Consider the following 15,679-nt stretch of genomic DNA (forward strand, 5'->3'; position numbering starts at 1 on the left):
AATGTCCAGGTAAGGAATACTCTTAGTATTTATCGAGTATGTAAATTTTAAGAAATTGGTCGTATTATTAATGTAATAAAGGAAGGATTCAACCATATCATTCGGACCTTCCCACAAAATGAATATATCATCCAAATATCGTATATAACATTTACAGAATGAGAAATATTGAGATTGATGTAAATATCGCTTCTCCCATTCTAACATAGTAATATTGGCATACTGGGCCCCACATGAGGAACCCATTGTCACCCCTTCATTCTGTAAATAATATTCTCATTCAAATAAAATGAAATTATTTTTTAAAATGATATCCAACATTTTTTCATATAAATTCACTTTATCCTATATAATATTTTTAGACTGTAAAGGATAAGGGGGCGGCATGGTCATCATGAATTTGGTGGACTACAGTAACAAGATGCTTGAAAATTTGAATACTGATACCTATATTAAGAGCTCCCTAAATGAAATTAATGGAGCTTCCAGGAAAATAAAAGGTTTTATTCAGGATATGTTTATAGATGGACTTATTTCCATTAGTGAATTACACTACCTTTCTGCAGAATATCCGGTTACCCCAACCATTTTTGGAGCCCCAAAAATGCACAAGGGCATGCATCAGCCACCTATGAGGCCTATTGTGGATGCTTGGGGCTTCATTACATATTCTATGGCGAAGTACCTTGATAAGGAGTTGAGTAAATTTGTTTGGGATGAGCCCATCATTTGTATTGATTCATGGGATTTTTTAAAGACAATTGATGCCATTGAGTTTAATAACGAGTATTTATTTATTACAGTTGATGTTGTTAATCTCTATAGTGTGATAACCCACGAAGTGGGACTACAATGGTTTTGTGAATATTTACAGTCTAAAAATATTGTACAGGATAAAGTGAATTTATATGAACAAATGTTGGATATAATTTTAAAAAATAATTTCATTTTATATGAACGAGAATATTATGTACAGAATGAAGGATTGGCAATGGGCTCCTCATGGTGGGGCCTATATGCCAATATTATTATGTCAGAATGGGAGAAGCAATATTTACATCAATCTCAATATTTCTCATTCTGTAAATGTTATGTACGATATTTGGACAATATATTCATTTTGTGGGAGGGACCGGTCCGAATGATATGGTTGAAGCCTTCCTTGACTACATTAATAATAATACCAATTTCTTAAAATTTACATACTCTATAAATACTAAGAGTATTCCTTACATGGACACTTTATTAATGAAAGATGAAATCAATAATAGTTTTGTAGTTAAAATTTATCGCAAGAATACTTATTCTAATAGCTTCCTCCATTTCAGTAGTTGTCATCTGTTCTTTCAGAAATGGGAAGTAGTTAAGGGTCAGTTTGTTAGGGTGGCCCGAATGACCACTGGGTGGGAGACCTTTTTGGAGGAATGCAATATACTTAAACAGATGTTTGTTAAAAGAGGATATCCAGGTAAATTAATAGAACAAATCATGGATGAGGTAAAAAAATAAGAGAAAAACATTTTGTACCTATTTTGAGTAATAAGGGTATGATAAAGGTTAATAACGTTATGGGAGATGAATTAAATTTACAGGAGGTAGTTATGACCAATATTGGGGAAACTAATACTAGTAGGAGAAATACATCTTGTCAAAATAGCTTTTTAACTGCTTATAATAGGGATGCACATATTATTAAGAATATTTTAATCAAGAATTGGGAGTTCATAAGAAATAACAAGGAAATGAAGGATATTCTGGGAGAAGCTCCCATTTGTGCATACAAAAAGGTCATTGTTTAAAGAATATGTTTGAGTATAATAAACCTAAACAAAGCAAAGGATATATGCACAAATGTGATGTGCAAGTTTTGTAAAAATGTTTTAGAAACTGAAGTAGTGGAAGTAAATGGGATGAAAATTTGGGTAAAAGGAAAATTCTCTAGTTTAACAGAGAGAGTCGTTTATTGCACCCTTTGTAGTAATTGCCCATGTTTTTATATCGGTAAAACCAAGCGTAGGTTGAAAAGTAGAATAGGGGAATATTTAAGGAATATACGTGATGGCCGTGAATGCAATGTACTGGCCAAAGATATTATGGTATACCCACAGCATGATTTTAAATTTGTAGTATTGGATAATATAACAATTTTCCCTAGGGGGGTGGTGCCTGGCCATATCTGCTTGAAAAAATGGAATTACCTTGGCAGCTTCTTCTTAATTCAATATATTGGCCAGGCTTGAATGAAAATGTGTCGATTAGTAGTCTACTAAATATAAAAGCATTGAGTAGACACTAATATTTGAATATTTATGATGTATTTGCATTCATGGTTCATATATATATATATATATATATATATATATATATATATATATATATATATATATATTCCTATTTTTACAATTTTATTCATATTTATTTCATATTTATTGCATTTTTATATATTTATATATTTTCATATGCATTTTTAGGATATTAATATGTATTTATAGTATGTGGTTACATTACCCTGATTTAATATATATATATATTTTTTACTACATATATTTATTTATTTAGCTTGGCTTTGCCTATTTCCTTTTAACCACATATATATTTGTTCAATTACTTGCTCATGTATTTTATGTGCATTCATAATTTTTAGTATATATATTCTATATATTTTATAAGGTAGTGACGATATGATATTATATGAGAGGAAGTTCTTGTTTTATGCCATAGTGTTTGATGTTTTTTTAACTGGTACGGTATTGTTTTGATTTCGGCACACTGTTTGATTTTTATACTGTCACTTTAAAAATGGTTAACCCTATTAGCAGGAAATGATGTCATCTGGGTCGAAGTTCTGTTTTTTAAATCTAGTTTTTTTTTTCCTAGCTTTATCTCTTGAAGACTCTTTGATGGTCTAAAATTGAGATGAAAGCACTTATCTTGTTGGTTTAACAATAAAGGATTTGGTTGCCCTAAGGAGAAGTGCTCGCTTTCGTGTTTTGCCTGCCTGCCTTCTACCTGTATTTTATTACAGTCTGCTTACCTCCGGATCATCAGTGTTCTGTTAATGTTTGTCAAATGTTTGCCTTCCTTCCACAAAACCACACTGATCCATATCTATTAGTTTTTGTCATTTAAATTTTTTCCATTCTTTTGGCCATTATAGGCATGAACACTTTATAACCATGGTTTAGTATTGAAATGGGCCTGTATGAAGCTGGATGTGATGAATCTTTACCCTCTTTATGTATCGCAGTTACCACTGCTTTCTTCCAGGATGGTGGTACTTCTCCTCCTCTTAAGATACTGTTAAACAAAACCTCTCGGATCTTTATAATTTTTTTCCTACTAGCTTCCAAACTTCCACAGGAGTACCATCTATTCTTGGCGAATTTCCTATAGATTGGTTATACATCACTATTTTTATCTCATCTCCTCCTCTCCTAACTGAGCCTCATTTACCTCTAACCTTGACATATTTAGTTCTTTTATAAACATTTCCATTTGTATATTTTCTTGATTTTCTTATTTCTCTGCTTTATAGAGACTCTTATAGAATTTCTGAAATATTTGTAATACCACTACAGGATCTCGTTACTTTCTTTGTTATAACCTCCCTAAGTTGGTGACAGCCATTTCTACTTTCTGTTCCTTGAGTCGTTTTGCTGCAAGTTTTTGTGCTTTAGGGTTGTTATCAAAAAACAGTTGCTTAACAGCAGTCTTTCGGAGCTTGTACATATTATCGAGGTAATCACATATTTTCTGCCTAGCATTGTGCAGTTGATCACTTCTTCTTTTGTGAGATTTCCCCCTATTCTGCAATACGTTACCATTTGTCAGTCTCTCTAAATAATTCTTGTTACTTACTAACTATAGCTTCCTTTCTTTTATTTCAACCCTATTTTTAACCTCTATTTTAATTGTATCCCACTCTCTAACTATATTTTCAGAAGAAATTTCTATCCTTTCCTGAATAAATCTACTCATCCTTAAATCCCCTCTCTTTTCAACAGATGGGTGGGAAAGCACTAATGCCTCAGTTTTATTTCATTATCCTGTGTTTTTATTTTAGCTATTATTGGCACATGATCTGAAATAGTTATTGGGTAGGTATCCAGACCTTAAATTTAATGCACATGTTCCTTTGAAATGTAAATTTGGTCTAGCCTAGCCCAGTTTTTATATGTTGTTGTGTCTTTCGGCTTTTCCCGGTTAGGGGTCACCACAGCGGAACTCTGGTTCGCTAATGATTGGCAGTAGATTTTTACGTGCTGAGTTGCCGGCCCTGACGCACAACCTTCAACGAAGGTACGCCCATTCATGCACGTCTCCACAAACAAGATGCTTTAGCTGAGAATCGAACAGGACGTCTTACTGTGAGGCGACTATGCTACAACAGCACCAGCCCAGTTTTTATATCTTGGGGAATAATATGTAAATTCATTCTGAACTCCTATTACTGAAGTCACATCTTCCACGCCAAATATTTTCATACATTTCTTCAAAAATCTACCCTCCGTTGTTCTACTTTCCCTTCTGGGCCTCCTAGTCACAGCTTCACTCTGCAAATCAAATTCCAGTCCCCACCTATAAATAATATTCTTTGCTGAAAACTGATTATTTCTCCCAGAATTTTCTTAAGCGTCATTATAGCAGTTTTAGGTGTAATGTAAATGCATGTCAGTGTAATCCACCTCCCTTGCCAGTAGCCCCTTAGTAATACAAATCTGCCAATATTATGTTTTTTATCTTCTTCTAGCACTCTTGGAGCTCCTTTTGCAACTAAGATAAGTACTCCTCTTTTCCTTTGTCCCAGGTATTCCACTGTATAACCATCTTGAAAAACATTTCTTTATCAGATTCACATGTTAAGTTCTTTCTAAGTGTGTCTTCTGTAACATAGTTATTTGCACTCCACATTTTTGATATAGTTCACTACTCTTTCTTGTTTGCATTTATCTGTGAGGCCATTTACATTTAAAGACATTACAAAAGCATCTTTGTATTAAAAAAGTTATTCCCACCTTTTTTGTTAAATGTCTAGTTCCAGCTTTCGTGTTAGTTGCATACACTATTTGACAGGTTGAACTTTTATACAGTTATTTTTTGTCTTATACATTTGAGCCTATGTCACATCTTATAAAACTTTTTGTTTTATTGAAAAGCCTCAAAAAAACACCCCCAATACCCCCTAAAACCTATTTAACTTAATACTAACACACAAGACTATGCACATCTTCATATATTGAAGTTTTACCCTCCTAAAATAAGCAAAAGCCCACAAACTGACAGCCACACTCACAAACTTGAGTTAACTTAAAAGAAAAGTCATCCATGCTAAGCTGCATGGTGTAGCCTGTGCTTCTGTTACATGCTAATTGGTTTTGTTTTATCTTTATAGTTCTCCCAGCTGGGAAATCCTCTGCATGTTTTCAGAGAACATTACCTTAGGAAAGCCCCTGAATGCTTTCAAAGAACATTATCTACTTTTAACATCATCTCCTAGCCAGTCTCTTTTTTTTTCCCTCAGCCAGTCACTCTCCGTCGGACTGTAGCCAGTTTATGTTTATCAGATTGTCTCTATGGAGACATGAGAACCAGGCAGCCAGTTTCTGTTCAACAGATTTTTTTCCCATGGAAATGTGAAGAACAGCTGCAGAATTGTTACTGAGCTTACATGTATTTGCTGGATAAAAGCTTCATAATAATATTCAATGTTATTTTTCATTTACTTGCTCTCTATCTTAAAATTTGTTAATAAATCACTCTAAGGTCTTTAATCCAGTCATTTTCCCATGCAAAAATGGGGAAAGCACATTAATTTTTCTTTTATAATGCTTTTTAACCAGGCTTTTTTATATACATTGCAGTGCCTACATTTCTTAAAACTGAACAGGAAGAGAGAAAAGGGAGAAAGAAAAGAAAAAAAACAGCAGCACTTGTTTGCAGTCCGCATTTTACTTAAAATAACTGAAAAAAACGTTATAGCATGCAAACAAAACCACATGCCACAAAATTGGCACTATTTAAGAAAAAAATCTTTACTTACAGTTAACTTTCTCCCTCCTCTTCCCCTCCCCAAACCACTTTTCTCAATATTAACAACATGAAGTAGGGCTTATTCTTTAGAGTCCCCCACAAGTCTAACAAATTCCGAAAAAGTCCAGTATTTCCAGATTTTGTTGTTCTCTCATATTTCACAAGTATAATTATTGCATTGTAATCCCATATTAAGTTACTGGTTTTATTATTGTTCATCCCTGAAATCCTGTCTCTGCTTCATTTCCAACTTACTCTCGATTCTTATAGTCAGCTCTTGTGCTCTCTTCTTTCTCTGCAACATTTTCCATTGAAAAAATTGAAAAGGTTTCCCAGGTACAGGTCCCTCTATGGTCTTAATTACCAGAAGAACAAGAAGCAGAATCTCCTGCTGTTTTACAACTTATTACTTTTTGTTGGACAAACTTGTGTATTTCCATCTTAGCACATATTTCATCAAAAAATTATTTTGTCCCTCCAGGGAAGAATACTGTGAAGACAGCTGGGTACAGCAGTTTGAATCTCCCACCTGCAACTCAGCATTCCCTGAATAGTGGAATAAATTTGCTCCCCTTCTGTCTGGTGTACAATGAGTAGTAATTTTCCGCAAACACTCTGGTGTCTCCCAGTTTTAGTACTTTGTCCTTCTGCCACAATTTTGTCAGTATCAACTCCTTCTGCTTGTAGGATTGCAGCTTTACTAATAAAGATCTAGGTTGCTTTCTTATAGCCAGGTTTGGAGCACACACACAATGTGCCATTTCAACTAGTAACCCCTGTGTGGAATACCAGTCCAGTTGTTTATTTGTGCTTTCATAAAATTAATGCAGTGTGTTCCTTTAAGCTAACCTGGTTTGCTGAAAATCTCAGGTTTTCCGTATGTGCTCTGTCCTCTAATTATATTATTTTTTGAAACATATCTTCCTGAGCAGCTTCATATTCAGCCTTTTCTTTATTTTGACTTCTGATTTTTGCATTTTATTATCTCATCTGACTAGCTGTTTAATGCTTTTTCCATTTTTCCAGCCTTTTTTGTTTGTGTTGATGTACTCCATCAGTGTTTTGTTTATTTAAACCCAGTGTATATGCTGTTGTCTTTTATCTTCCTGTAGGTTACTGGAAGTCATGTCTGAAGGTAACATTGCTTTGTGCTGAACAGCTGCAGAAATTTCCCCAGTCATTCTTTTTCACTTTTTGTAGCTGATTTATTCCCAGGTCTTCTGTATTTCGTTATTCCTAGCATCCAGGCAGTGCACCTACCAGCCAGTTACTGAAATTTACCCATGAACATTGGTCTGCTGACCTTCTTTGCTAAGTTTCTGTTTTTACACTGGGAGAGCTAGAAATAAGCTGTTACTCAATGTGCAACCATCTTGGAAGTCCTGTTTGCCAAATTCTTGTGCTTATTTCTGTTGCAATGCATCCCCTTTAACTTTGCTGTTTGCACAATGCACCTAATGAAATTAGTTTTTTTTGTGTGTATACCTGGAAGGCTGTATAAATTCCATGTTAATATTGATATAGCGCTGCTCTGATAAAAAGCTATTAGTCCCACAATTTTTAAATTACAATTCTTTTGAATCTCTATTTCCGTCTTGCAGCTTATATGCACACACTGAGTGGCATGTTGAATGTGTATATAGTTTCTTCTAATCTATGTTTGAACTTGTCACGTTTTTCCATACTTTTTGGCACAGTAAAATGACTAAAGAAACAAACACCTAAATACATTTAAACCCCACCCTTAACTCAAGCCAAAATGGACAAAACTGTACAATTTTCCAAAAAGGACACTACCCCTCTAAGTAGGAGCAATTCCCCGAAATCAGCTGCTGCACCCTAAGTATTACCTGTTGTAAAGTATGGCTAATTCATATATTGTAGCCTGTGTTTCCATGTAACTTGTATTGCTATTTTTATCTCATCTCTTTTCTTTTCCCATATGTGAAAAATAACTTGTATGCTTTCAGTAAGCTAACTTTTATTCTAAGGAAAGTTACTCTGGCTAGACTTAAGTAAACAAACTAAGTTGTACACTGTTATATTTAATGCATTAATATGCCATAGCTGTTGAGGAGACAGCTGCTTGTATAATTATTCAGATCCCAGAGTTGCAAATTTAATTTCTTTCTTTAGTTTCAATGAACTGTTTGCCAATAACTCATTAATGGTTAATTTTGTTGTACATTTCATTCAGAACATACTGTTCAGTTCTCTTATTAACTTCCTGCACTTGCAGGCTGCTTGTCATTAACAAAAAGGCGGTGCAAATGGAAGCACTCCAGCTAGTTACTTTGCATATGCGGGAAGGAACTATATTTTTCATGTTGTACATTTTGCATAAACATTCTTGTTTATAACTTAAACTAAGAGCATTAATCCAGCCATCTGACTTTATAAAACAGGGAAATCATATTTTAGTTTTATAACATATAATGAATAAACACATACCCCACCTAGACAAAGATCACATTGTATTAACTTTTCTTGTTTCCTTCTAACCTTTTTTTTTCTTGTTGCATCATAAAAGCCTGGCTGTATTACATTTAAAAAGTAGTATTTTCTTTCTTGAATTTCATTAGCATGCATCAATCATTCATAAAACTCCCCCATCTCGTATTTAAAATACTTCTGACTGTATGCTTTACAGAGCTACTTCACAAAATAACGTGATTTACATCAGGAAACTTATCCAGATATTAGTAAGAACAAAAACTGTTTTACTTAAGCCACTTCTTTAGTCTTCAGTGTCCATATGAAAATTAATAACACAAAGTGGGAGTTTTGCTGTAGGATTCTGCAACCATTTTGATGTGACCAAAACACTTCAAGTTGTTTTCATATATGTCTTTTTGTAGCGCCACATGTCTAAACTTCATCTTGTGGGATTAATGCTTTACGGTTCTCTGATTATTTCATTACTTTCGTTTTGTTGCTAGCCTTCTTTCTGGTCATCTTAGTTTCCCAACCCTGATCTCTTGTTTGAGCTTAAGGCACTCCTTAATCTTCTAGTCATCTCCTGGGCTTTTTTTTCTGTCACTTGACAGTTGGAAAGGTTTCACTGGCAAAATCTTCTTTGTGGACTTTGTTGCTGCCACAAGATTGAGAAGCAGAGTCCCTTTCAGCATGCTGACTACTTGCTTTTTAGTTTAACTTTATTTCCTCCGTAGGCTGTTCTGCAGTGAAAAACCTCCCTTATCCTTAAGGAAAAATATTCTGAAGACAGCAAGATGTAACAATTTGAATCTGACACCTACTGTTCAACATCCATTGATTACCAATATAAATTTGCTTTGTCTCTGCCTAGTGCACAGTGAGTGTTCATTTTCCAAAAACACTACAGTGCACCAATTTTTTGTAACATCTTTATTGAATTATCACTTAAGAGTTGGGCAAACATACATTTATGTAAAAGAAGACAAACCATATTAACCTGTTTACTGTTACAAATGTTGTAAATCCCATGCATTCATTTATGCAATTATCATCAGTCCAACCTTGCATAAATTTATAAATTCCTACCCTCCCTTAAACCTCAATTATCTTTCAAAACATTATACTGCTTATATTGTTCCCTCAATTTCCATTTTTTCGATGTAATTTACTTCTACACTTTTCTAAAAATCACACTTTTTTTTTTTATCGCTGTTATAATATTCGCAACTTCAGGTACAGTTAGTTCAGACTTTGATTAATTGCTTTTAGGCAGCCACCAGAATTAAAATGAACAGTGCCTGTGTCTAGGCAATTCATATCCTGTATCCCAGCTCAAAAAATAAGTAAATAATTGCCTTAGTTATACCCATTTCTTCACCCAATACTTCTGACAGAATACTCTGGAAGGAATTTTTAAAGTCTGCCAACCCATTACACTCCCACAACATATGTTCCCAGTTACCTCTTTCTTCCTCATCAGACCGCCAACATTTGCCATCTATATGAGGAAAAAAATCTTTGGAGTCTGCTTGAGTTATAAAAATACTTATGCAAATATTTCCAAACAAAAAATCCAAAATCTAGACTTTGTTGCATATTTGGGAGCCAAACATGCATCCTGTCATTGTTTCCTTGAGAATTCCTTATCCATTTTTTCTTCCTAATCTGTCTGTCTTCCTCTGATTATATGCTGTACTAATTATCCATTTTACAAAAGCAGTTTCTGTTCTAGATTAAACTGAAATCTCTGCCAGAGCAGGTCTTTCACTTAGGATCCCCTTATCTTTTTCTCTCTGCTTATACTCTAATATCAGCTCCTGGTAGGGAAAGCAGTCTGTAGCCTGAAGACCAAATGTCTTATTGGCCTCTTCCCATTCTATTACTGTTACATCTGTAGTTATTTACTCCTGATATCTTGGTTCCTTTGCTAGTTTTCTCCAGTAAATTGCAACCCCCTCTCAACTGTTCTCTGTACCCCTGATTATGGTTTTGTCTGTCAGAATCTTCTTTCTTCATTCTTGAGTTGCTTTAGTTTTTTTTTTTAGTTCTTTGAGTACTTTCTTCTACTTTGTGAATATAATATTCTGCTATTCTCCTTAAGGATCTGCATCCAGAATCCCATTATGTCCTTACTTCTTGAATTCCCCCAGCATCATCATAGTCTTTTTTCCCCTTTGAATAATGGATTTCTGCTTATGCTATGTATAGAAGCTTTAATTTTGTAGTTCTAAAATATCCCTTCAAATCAAGTAATTCTAAACTACTCTGTTCTATTGGGAGGATCAATGTATCCCACTTAACCCTTGCCCTCTTCTCCTCCCAGATAGTCTTTCAACTCTTTATTAATTAATGTCTACAACTTCTCCTCTGGTTGCTAAAAGTTTGCCTGACCTGTATACAGAACTAAAGGGACTAAAATATTTTTTTTTACTGCTTGTGTCTTGCTATCCATATCCATAAACAAGAGCTTCCAGTTTTTCATGTTTTTGTCTTATCGTTTGTTTAGTCTCTTACCACATAACCTAAGCTGCTGTAACAGGATCTTTTTTAACCTATACTCCTGAATACTTATTTTATTGTGCCCTCATAAATATGGGTATTGCTGGACCAATTTGTGTGGGGGTACATAGTTTACAGCTATAGCCTTTGTTTCGTCTGTATTAATTTTATATCCTGAAAAAACATGAGATTGTCTTTGAATGTTCCACAACATTGAGATGTCCATTTCTGGTTTTATCAGGCACAAAATAATATTGTCTGAAAATAAAGCCAACTTTTCTTGATTACCATACCAATTATATCCTTGTATTTCTGAATCCCTTATATTCTTTGCCAGTTGCTCTAAATATAATGCAAATAAGAAAGGGAAAACATAATATTCCTGCTTAGTTGTTCTTTTCAGACACAACTTATCCGAGAGGAACCCTCCCACTTTAATTTTTGCCTCTGATCCCGCATATATCCTCCTAATTAACCATCTGATGTTGTTAATCTTCTTTTCATTCATCAGAGATGGGTTCAGTTCCGAGCCCTCGGAACTGAGTTGGCCTTTTTACCAAGCTCGCGCCAGCCAAAAAAATCTCTTGAGCTAAGTCTCTAGCCAGAATGCCCTTCTCCCTGTTACCTCAGATCTCGTTTGCCGCATAGCCTTAAAGCCACGTTTCAGCCAAGCTGTCAGCTAAGTGAAACCTTTTTTGATATTTGTGTGGAATATTTTGGATATCTTCACATTTTATTAAGCGATTAGTTTTTCTGATGCCTTTTCTTCTGTCTGACCTTGGTTTTCCTCTCTACCCATAATTACCGTTGGTACACATTCAAGTACCATTGTTGGTAAGGCCTTTCCTCCCTTACCCTTGTGGTATTTATTCAGTACCGTAGTTGGTATTGTTTAACCTATTAGCTGACTTTTATTCAGGTGTTTCCCTTCTTTTCTCTATCATACCAGTGTGTTATATTGGTGACTTTTTTGAACGGAGTTGACTTTGATTATAGTTGGATTGTACAGTTGGCCTGTGCTGTTTTTCCTCTATCAAGATGTCTGATAAGAAGGGTATGTTCTTCGTGTTTCACTGTTGCAGTCATTACATTTGGGTAATCCTGCTAGCAGGTTGCCCTCAATCGGCCTGAATTCCAAAGTCCTGGGTCCTGCGTCAGCTGCTGTTGCCCCCTCCCTGACGTCATTGTACAGATGTGTAAGAACTTACCATAAAAGTAGATGCCCTACAAATCACTTGTGCAGTATTCCTTTCCACCCTGCTAGTCCCCTTTCCTCTAATTTTGTTTACATCTTTCAGGGACCAATGAGGAACCATTTTACGCTTCTTACCCTTATAGCTGACCCATTACTCTAGTTTCCTCAGGTGTCTACAGGCTTCATGTCTTGAAGATGGTCTGAGGTTTTGCACTTGTATGTCTGCTAATGCACCCTAATGTCTGCAGGCTTAGGTCATATGTCAGTGAATGGCATTATGGAAGGTTTTGGCTTTGGTATTGTGGTCAGACATCCAGGTTATTTGATGAGATAACCCAACAGTTTCGAATACTGCAACAGTGATCAGTCGGACAGCTACTGTTATGCTAAGTTCCTAGACAGCTGTACTTTCTCTTGATAATCAGTGTTGTACCCAGTAAATTACTCATGAATTGATATTTAATGCTATTATTTGATAATTATACCCTGCTGTGGATACTGTCAGATGCCTTAATTGTGACATGGTATGCTTTGCACTGTCAGCCCTTCATCATTTGTTGCTGTTATCTCTTCAAAGAATGCCGCAATATTCAGAAAGCAAACTATCCCTTAAACAAACTGTAATTGTATGTAGATCACTGGCTCTTTTGATGGGTCTAAAATTGTTTGGGTTTGATGTGACCACACCCCATTTTGTGAATTGATACACCTGCAATTTTTTGGTGCATGTTTTACTTAACATGAGATTTTATGTGGGTGCTTTTGCCCCATGCCTGTATAACCACCAAACCTCCTGCAGTCGTACTGTGCTGATTTATTTTCCTGTATTATGGAATTGCTCCATTACATTCTGGGGAGAAGAGCCATCTGGAGGGTCAACTATAGGCAGCCATGAGTGTTACTTGTGCCCTCACTGGCACCGTAACAATGAAGGCATTTGTGTGGCCTAACCTCACCCCCCTGGATGAGGGGATGAGGTACTGATGTCATTGCAGGGACCCACTCTGCCTTCCTCTGAGTGCATGCTCCAAGTGCTACCCCCAAGCAGCTTGTTGAGCTGAAAGCACACCCCAAGGAAGTGCACTGCAACTCTGCCCCTCCTCTAGACTGTGGCTGTATGCATCTTGCCTTATACCCAGCCAAAGGATCAACACACCTATTTTCACCTGTCAGCTCTGTCAAGTATGTGACAAGTTAATCATGGCTAGTTTACTTGAGCTATAGTCAGGGCTTTATCCCACTGTGCCATTTTGAGATGGTTCACATAAGATGGTGGCTTAATCAGTTTTTTTTTTTGATCCGGTGTAGGAAACCTGCAATTATGTTGTCTGCTGCCATGGGACATGTTTTAACTTGTGAGAGCAATGTCTTTAGTTGTAGGAGTGAAGTTTTCCCTTATCTCTAGTACACTCTGACTTTTTTAATGCTTGTTATGAAATTTGTGGAACATTTTTCTTTAATGACATTTGCTGTGCCCTGCAGTTGGATAATCACTTTATTGTTTGTAGATGACATATTACATTAAAATTTTCTCTTGCAGTTAAAGAATACCTTATTTTTGCATTTTATGCATAAAGACATTTTGCTTACTTGGAAGCTGTGTTAAGTATTTCATAAACAATCTGTAGTTAGGTCTTCTTTATTGTGATGTCTCACTTTTGGGTCCTTGTGATTGTTTATGAAAGGTGATACCATCGCAGAGAAAAATGTGATACTGAAGAAAGTTACTGAAGCATATTAAGATGTCATCCTTATTAAATGTTTCCTTTTTTGACAGGAGTAATATAGGCAAAGCAATCTTGAGTCAACCTGCTTGTGTCTCTAAACTTCTTTCTCTACTGCTGGACCAGCGTCCATCTCCAAAACTGGTCCTTATTATTCTGCAGTTGTGTCGTGTAGCCTTGCCTCTTATGAGTGTAGAAGACTGTGGAAATGTGGAATTGCCCCCGTGGACTTACTCTGTACCTCCCTTGGATAATGATCAAGAAGACTCCAGTGATCCAGCATCTAAGATTGCGTCACTTTTGTTGGCTAAACTTGCTGACTATGTTATACCAGGTAATCAGTTTAAGATGAAGACTTGAGTAATTTTCAAATTATAATTAAAAAAGCATAAAGAACTTCATTTATTTGATACTATTTTTGGATTTGCACTGTCTTTAAAATATTTGTGAGGAAGTGACTGTTAATTTGTTTTGATAGTTTGCTATACCATGAAAAAAGTAAGTTTAAACTAGATTGCATTTTTGAATATGCATTACTTCCTTAGTTTCTTCTCTTGACCTTTCTAGTTTTTGCTCAGTGAAAATTGTCTTCTGTTGGCTACACTGTCTCACGAAATCTTTCTGTTGATATATATTTTTTTTCTGTAGGAATGAAAACTTGTGGCCCTTTGTAAGTATTGCTTTAAAGGGTGTTGGTTGTTGTAGAGCAGATTATCACCCTGGATCCTGTAGCATTGATAAACTGGTGGCTGTCATCTTAAGTAGAGGTAAACTAATTTGCTCATCTTTGAGTTAGTGTGGAGAAACAATACTTATTTTCATAGAAAATCCTATCATCATGGAGGGCCTTCTTGATATTGAGCTTTCTGTATTTCTTCGTAGGTCACCCCAACAGGAGTATCCTCAGGAGAACCTTGCCCTTAGTTTGTTTCCTCTTTTGTTTTCCACTAGCCCTTTTGGTGGGAAAAAATCCAAATATTGTAACAGTTAAGTCTTTTCTTTTTTCAGGAATTGAGATGGAAAACAGTGTACTTGCACTGTTGTTTTTTAATCTTGGAATTGTGGTCAGAAATTGGTCAGATCAGACAAAAACTGTATTTGCCTTTACTGTTTGGGTTATGAACATGACTTAGAAAGACCTGATTTTTTTTTTTGGTGTGCTTTTAATGAGACCACCTTATATCTTCAATGGAAGGCTTAAAAGAGCTCAATAAAAAAGAAGGGGAGGCAAAGACCAAAATGTGGAGGAAACACTACTATTCATCATTCTCGTCTGGGGAAAAAATGATGCCACCACTAGGCTTCATGTAGATATTTTTTAATGTTTCCAGTATAAGACTTTTTCAAGGTATGAGAGATCCGTGTTTTTGCCTGGGGACTGGCAGCTGTCATCCTTGGTGGTTTCTGGGCCAGTTTCCTGGATTCCTTTTTCTCCGTACAGGAGAAGGTCATTTATTCCCCCCGCTACATTTTTTTTCAGATAATGAGACAGGCTGAAAATCATGGAAATTTCCTCCCTGGGCTTTTTAGCTGTTCATGAGAATACATCCTTGACAGACACTGATGAGCTGCTGTTGCATTGATTTAACAGTGGCTGTTGTTGTAGTCCATTGCATGTTCCTCTGTTAAAAATTAGCTTATGATATGAAGTTATAATAAAGACATTGCCCTGTTGAATTCTTGACTGGCAGACATTCTGCTTATGAACAAGGTCAGTTTGTTTTTTTTTCAGTTGGTTTTCAGGATTTTCAATGTTCTAACTTCTGCAGCCATTTAATATGGATGAACTCAAGTG

At 35.7% G+C, this 15,679-nt stretch overlaps 1 protein-coding gene across 2 annotated transcripts in view; it reads left to right on the forward strand.

Annotated features, from left to right (window-relative positions):
* The window catches only part of HECTD4 (HECT domain E3 ubiquitin protein ligase 4), a 5,422,508-nt gene that overhangs the window by 3,056,496 nt on the left and 2,350,333 nt on the right, over positions 1-15,679 (forward strand). For both annotated transcript variants that reach the window (XM_044068422.1, XM_044068423.1), the window contains exon 36: positions 13,938-14,218. In XM_044068422.1, coding sequence (XP_043924357.1) covers positions 13,938-14,218 — 281 coding nt within the window. The remainder of the gene's footprint in view (positions 1-13,937; positions 14,219-15,679) is intronic.

This window comes from Protopterus annectens, chromosome 4.part0, assembly GCF_019279795.1.
Source record: "Protopterus annectens isolate FY-2018-M chromosome 4.part0, PAN1.0, whole genome shotgun sequence".
In the NCBI taxonomy this organism is placed as follows: domain Eukaryota; kingdom Metazoa; phylum Chordata; order Ceratodontiformes; family Protopteridae; genus Protopterus; species Protopterus annectens.